This window comes from Protomyctophum parallelum (genome assembly GCF_964188405.1).
Source record: "Protomyctophum parallelum genome assembly, chromosome: 1".
Classification (NCBI taxonomy): Eukaryota; Metazoa; Chordata; class Actinopteri; order Myctophiformes; family Myctophidae; genus Protomyctophum; species Protomyctophum parallelum.
In genome coordinates, this window is record NC_139697.1 from 62,608,432 (window position 1) to 62,614,431 (window position 6,000).

Below are 6,000 nucleotides of genomic sequence, written 5' to 3' on the forward strand. Positions count from 1 at the left end.
AGCAGCCCAACAACTACTAGCCTACAGCCAGCATACAAACAAAGAATGGTGATTGGTGTGGATTAGCTTGTCTGGCACCTCGAGAGAGCATGCAGAATGGTAGTTGCAGAGGAATACTGGACTACTCGCCCCGGTGCTTGCCCGTTTTTCCTCCTGGAATTTTCCCCAGTGAGGGGGATAACTTTGTAATATGCTATTGGCTGTTTGTATTCTTTTTGGAAAAATATAAAAAGATACTCCTGTGGAAAGGCTATATTATTTGACTTATATTGAACCTATAAACAATTTAGTATTATGTAAGGTTTTTCCCCCTCAAATGGTACCTCGTCAGATAATCCCCACATATCCTACAACAACTTCTGTGAACAGACTTCACTGTAGTAGCTTTTCATGAATTATATTTGCACTTAGGCTGTTCTGCTGTCATGAAAGTTTATAGTTAGAGAAATTCAAAGTCCAGCCGTCTGCTGTCCAGCCTCTCCCACCCCTCACTGGGGCAAATTCTGGGAGGAAAACAGAAACGGGGCGAGTAGTCTTGTTACCGTTGCAGAGAGGCAATACAATACAATGACATTTTGACCCAAATGACCCCCACTCCGTGTGTGTACTGTATGTATGTGTAAAGTATGTGTGTGTGTGCAATTCATTGTGATACTTAAACAAACATGCCTTGTATTATACATGTTTACAACCAGTCAGCCACTATCATTTATGCAGGAATGTATGCCTTCATTCTCAGCTGTGGATGAACAAGCATAATTGCCTGAAACTTGCAATCTGAAAAGAGTAATCTTCCGTTATGTTTCACTGCTTAACCAAATTATTCTCATAATGAAATGATTAGGTTTGCGCATGGGAAAACAGTCACTCTTGATTATTTTTCCAGCTGAAATCAAAACCTTTAAGTTTAATACTACAGCATATATAATGTAAGAATGTAATTTAATATCTAGTATACAGTCAAACCAGACTGATCTCTAGTGCCATATTTATTATACAGCTTCCTAGAGAATGACTAGGAAAAGCTTAGGCTTCCGGCTAACAGTTTCCATTTTGGTAAAATGGGAATGAATAATGGCACAAATCTATTATAATGTTTACTTACACATAAACGTTTAAAGAAATATTTTAGAAGTTGATCCTCTCTGGAGTAAATGAGGACATCATAGCTCTCAGTCCTGGACTTGCTAAGGATTATTCATTTTCACAAACTGATTGGACTGCAGCGTAATATAACATTTGCATATGCAAATTCCTAAACAGTAACAGCGTTGTATTCTGGCGCGCGCGCACACAACACACACACACACACACACAACACACAACACACAACACACACACACACACACACACACACACACACACAGTAGGAGGAATTTCATAGCCTTATAAAAAGCTGGCTCTTACCTGTTTGTTGTACTTGGACTGGCTGGCCTTGTAGCTGTAGTCAGAATACTGGTCTGAGCCGGTGGAGTTGTCATCTCCCCCTGTTCCTACGAAGGTGTTTGTGGCAGGAAGATCCTGGACTGCCTGGTGCTTCTGGGAGGCCGAGGGGGACTGAGCCTGCAGCTGGATGGATGGCAACGGAGAGTTGGAGCGGTAGTGCCTTCCTATGTCAGGGCTTCCTGGAGAATATGTAAGTGGCAAGTGAATCCTTGGGCTGTCGTTGACTCCATCCAGGTTAAACTTGAGACTCTTTTGAAGGCTGACTTCTTCCTCTTCGCCGAGAGGTTTTGATGACTTTTGGGATTTACCTTTCCGTCCTCTTTTGCCTTTACTGCTCTTTGGGCCCTGTTTAGGGGCATACAGGTCCTTTGACTCTTTCTTGCCAGCCTGGTAGCCGCTCTTGGCCTCACTCTGCATGCGGTGACGAATAAACACCACCACCACAATCAACAGGACGACGCCCGTCACGCCGGCAAGGCTGCCATAAACAATGTTACTGCGTTGAGCAGCCAGACCGTTGTCGGGGTCGCCGGCGATGTCTCTGTCCAACGGCGTGTAGAGACTGTGCCCCACCAGTGCCTCCACTAGGCTGACATTTGAAATAGTCTCATTGACATAAATGTGAACTAGGACGGTGGTGTGACGTGACGGCTTGCCCCTGTCATTCACCCGCACAACCAAGCGATGCAGCCCGCCATGTTTTCTTGACATTTCCTTGGCGAGAGTGATCTCGCCGTTGGTGGGGGAGATGCGGAATAACTGGTAAGGATTTCCACCTGTGATGCTAAAGGCCAGCTCTGCGTTCGGCCCGCTGTCCAGGTCCTCAGCTTCCACTAACTCCACATGGCTATCTGGTGTCGCCAGAGGAGACAGGCGCCTGAAGGATGAATTGGACGGCTTGGTGACCACAGGGTCATTGTCATTCTCATCCAACACGTTGATGGTTACACCTACATATGAAGACCTGGGGGGCTCCCCTGCGTCCACTGCTTTTAGGCGGAAGGTATAGCTGCTTTCCTTCTCCCTGTCAAACGATATGCTGGAGAGAATGGTGCCCGTTCCATTCTGAACCACAAATTTCCCCCCATCGTTCTCCACAGAGAGGTGAATAAAAGCATTCTCACCCTCGTCCATGTCCATGACTGTCACCATACCGACAGGACTAAGGGGGGGCATGTTCTCCAAGACCGAGAAGCTATAGCCACTTAGCATGAACTTGGGGTCATTGTCGTTGCGGTCAAGAACCTTTATCACAACAGTTGCTGTTCCTTTATGGCTTGGTGAACCTTTATCTGCTGCACTCACCCGGAACTCATAGTGCTCCTTATGCTCTCGATCTAGTGGGGTTCGGGCTCTCACTTCTCCTGAATTTGGGTCAATCTCGAACAGGCCCTTGATGGACGAGTCCCCCACAATGCTATAGACGAGTTCCGCGTTAGTGCCACTGTCTGCGTCCAAAGCCGTCACATCAACCACCCTCTCCCCTGGCTGATTTTCTTCTGGAAATTCTACTTCAAAAAGGGTTGGGGAAAATATCGGAGAGTTATCATTCACGTCAGTTACTTGCACCTTTAATGAGTTGGTGCTGGAAAGCGCCGGGTTGCCAGAATCAACAGCCACAATTTCCACACGGTAATCCCTCACCCTTTCATAATCCAGAGGGGTTGTGGTCTGCAGGAAGTACTTCCTCTTGCTGTCAGTGGAGGAGTCACTGGCGGGCCGCAGCTGGAAGGGCACGTCCCCTGCCACCACACAGGTGACAACAGCATTCTCTCCCTCATCCCTGTCAGAGACCTGCACCAGAGCCACAGCCGTACCCACGGGCATGTCTTCCGATATGTTGGCCACTCCTTCGCTGTGAGTCACAAGACCAATCCCTCGGATTTCCACCGCCGGAGCATTGTCGTTTTGGTCAGTCACCTCGATAGTTACGAAGGTTTTAGAGCTTTTAGGTTGTGGGCCCTTATCCCGTGCCACCACATAGAAAGACATGCTGCTGATTTCCTCCCTGTCCAGTGATCCTTTGACGTATATAACGCCAGAGGACCGATCGATTCGAAGGAGCTTTGGCACTGGGTCTAATGCTTGGTGAAGTGTGTACTCAATTTCTCCATTAGGGCCCAGGTCGGAGTCATTTGCTTTGACCTAAAATGAAAAAGAATGTCTGTGGTTAAAGGTTTGAATCAAGGGGAACAATTCAGGGAATGTGTGCAGATCTTTGTCAAATAAATTGTCGTAATGATTATACACTGCGTGCGTGCGTGCGTGCGTGCATGCGTGTACGTGCACACGTGCGTGCACACCATTTTACTTCCCCTCCCCACTGCATTCACTATTGAACTTTTTCCAAAAAAAATGGAGGGAGTTGGGCTAGAGAAATCAAAATGTTGACTTAATCAATGCATATCCTACTGCTATTAGATGACAGGTTACATCACATACATTTCAGAGCACTATGTGGCTATGTTATTAGTTCACTAACAGTGATGATGAATTTTAACTTTGTGTTTCACTCAAGCTAAGTGAATTTCTTCCAGTGGCCACCACAAATCAATAGAACACATATCAAATTAACATCAAGATTGAATTACACGTGACATTTAGTCATGGTAAAATACTTGCAGGACTGCAGCAGCATAAATAAATGAAACAAATAATCAAATAACCAGTGAATCAGGAAACAGAGAAAATGGGACATCCCTTAACCCATTCTGACCTGAGATCAGATTCATACGAGGTTTCCGCCGGACACACACTGGTCTGATGAACCCATTCTGACCTGAGATCAGATTCTAAAAATGTCAGTCGCTCTTCGATTTTTCAAAAATAGCAGACCTACAAGCTCGTATCGCGCCACTCGGTGGCGCGATATGAGCTTGTAGATCTGCTATTTTTAAATAGCTAAAGCATAACATGATGGTGACACCAAAATGGGTGCCCGGTCAGAATGGGTTAAGGACTAACTGTGGCCTGTATTACATAACAGTTTCATATCAGAGAGAGATCTCTAGCCCTCAATTTAGAGCAAGCACTTTTCCACTGAATATAAACTAATATCCAGAGAGAATTAATTGTATATCTATAAAGGGAGATTTTCTTGGATTTGGAAATAGAAACGCAATCTATGCATCTCAAGTAGAGAATTATGCGAAAAGGCTATTTTTATTTTGTACTTTGCTTGTCAGCTGTTCAATATGAAATTCAAAAGACTAGTGCAGACAACACCACAACATAATTTGCTTGCGATTAAAGTTTCAAACCACACTATTGCAAGTTGGTCCAAAAAGGAATTGAGCAAATGAAAATGAAAAAATAAATAATAATAAGCAGCATGCAGCACATGACAGAAGTCAATGAAACACAGCCTTACCTGCAACACAGAATGCCCCACAGGACTGTTCTCGGACACTTCCGCCTCATACGTGGACTTCTCGAACTTGGGGGAGTTGTCGTTTGCATCAGTGACTACCACTCTCAGCAAAGCACTACTGTAGCGCTGAGGATTTCCCCCATCAACCGCTTTAATGGTCAGGTCATAGGAATCCTTTTGCTCACGGTCCAAGCTGCCCAGGACGATGAGCTGGGGCAGCTTCTCGCCCCTGTCCTCAGCCACCTGCAAGCCAAACAAGGTCGCTGCATCTGGCCCTGCTGTGAGAGCATAGTCAGCAACCCCATTCCTCTCAGAGTCCCTGTCCGTAGCAACGGGTATGGAGAATAACGCCCCCATGTGAGTGTTCTCAGGGACAGATATGGTGAGCACGGAGGAGGGGAACTGGGGTGTGTTATCGTTAATGTCCTGCACCTCGAAGCGTCCCTCGATGAGCCGTGGACTCTGGTTCTGGATGAGATCCGTCACAGACACTTCAAATTCAAGGTAGCATGGCTTACCCTTAGGTAGCATACGGCAGTCCCTCAAGGTTTCCCTGTCCATAGGGACTTCCGTGGTGAAGATGTCTCCCGTCTTCCCGTCGACGCGGAGGTAAGGCGCCCCGACCTCCAGCTTGTAGAGATGGCCTGAATCTGGCAGCCCTTGGTCTGCTGCTAGGCTGCCTATGAGACTGTTGGGAGGCTGTTCCTCTTGGACGCGATACAGGATACTGGCTTCAGTCCAACCGCAGTCCAACACCAGCACCCACAGAAGCACTGCTCCCAAATTCAGATCCATTTCGCCCTCAGATGGTCTGCCTGTAAATGATAAACAAATCACACATTTAACTACTGCCTTCTGACAAACCACATTTTGACATTGTGACTGCAACATTTAATAGAAAGCACTTGCACTCTATTACTAAATGACATCTTCAATGCTGACAAATCACTCACTTGCATTACATTGTAATGGACAACAACAACAAAGAATGAAGAGGACTACTGTATGTACCCAGACAGCTGCATCACATAAGCTTAACACTGCATTTCATACACCAGACCAGGAGTTGGTAACAATGTAAGTCCGGAACGATGCAAGTTGGGAATGCAGGCACGCCCCACCCAGTGGGGACTACCTATTGTACCTGTTGTCAGAGTACTCTGTGTTCCTTTTATGCCAATATA

At 46.1% G+C, this 6,000-nt stretch overlaps 1 protein-coding gene across 1 annotated transcript in view; it reads right to left on the reverse strand.

Annotated features, from left to right (window-relative positions):
• The window catches only part of pcdh1a (protocadherin 1a), a gene marked incomplete at both ends in the record, with an annotated part of 86,939 nt that extends 81,328 nt beyond the window's left edge, over nucleotides 1–5,611 (reverse strand). Inside the window, 2 exons of the mRNA XM_083765099.1 lie at nucleotides 1,408–3,591; nucleotides 4,817–5,611. Of these exons, the coding sequence (XP_083621225.1) occupies nucleotides 1,408–3,591; nucleotides 4,817–5,611 (2,979 nt within the window). The remainder of the gene's footprint in view (nucleotides 1–1,407; nucleotides 3,592–4,816) is intronic.
• Between the last annotated feature and the right edge of the window lie 389 nt (nucleotides 5,612–6,000).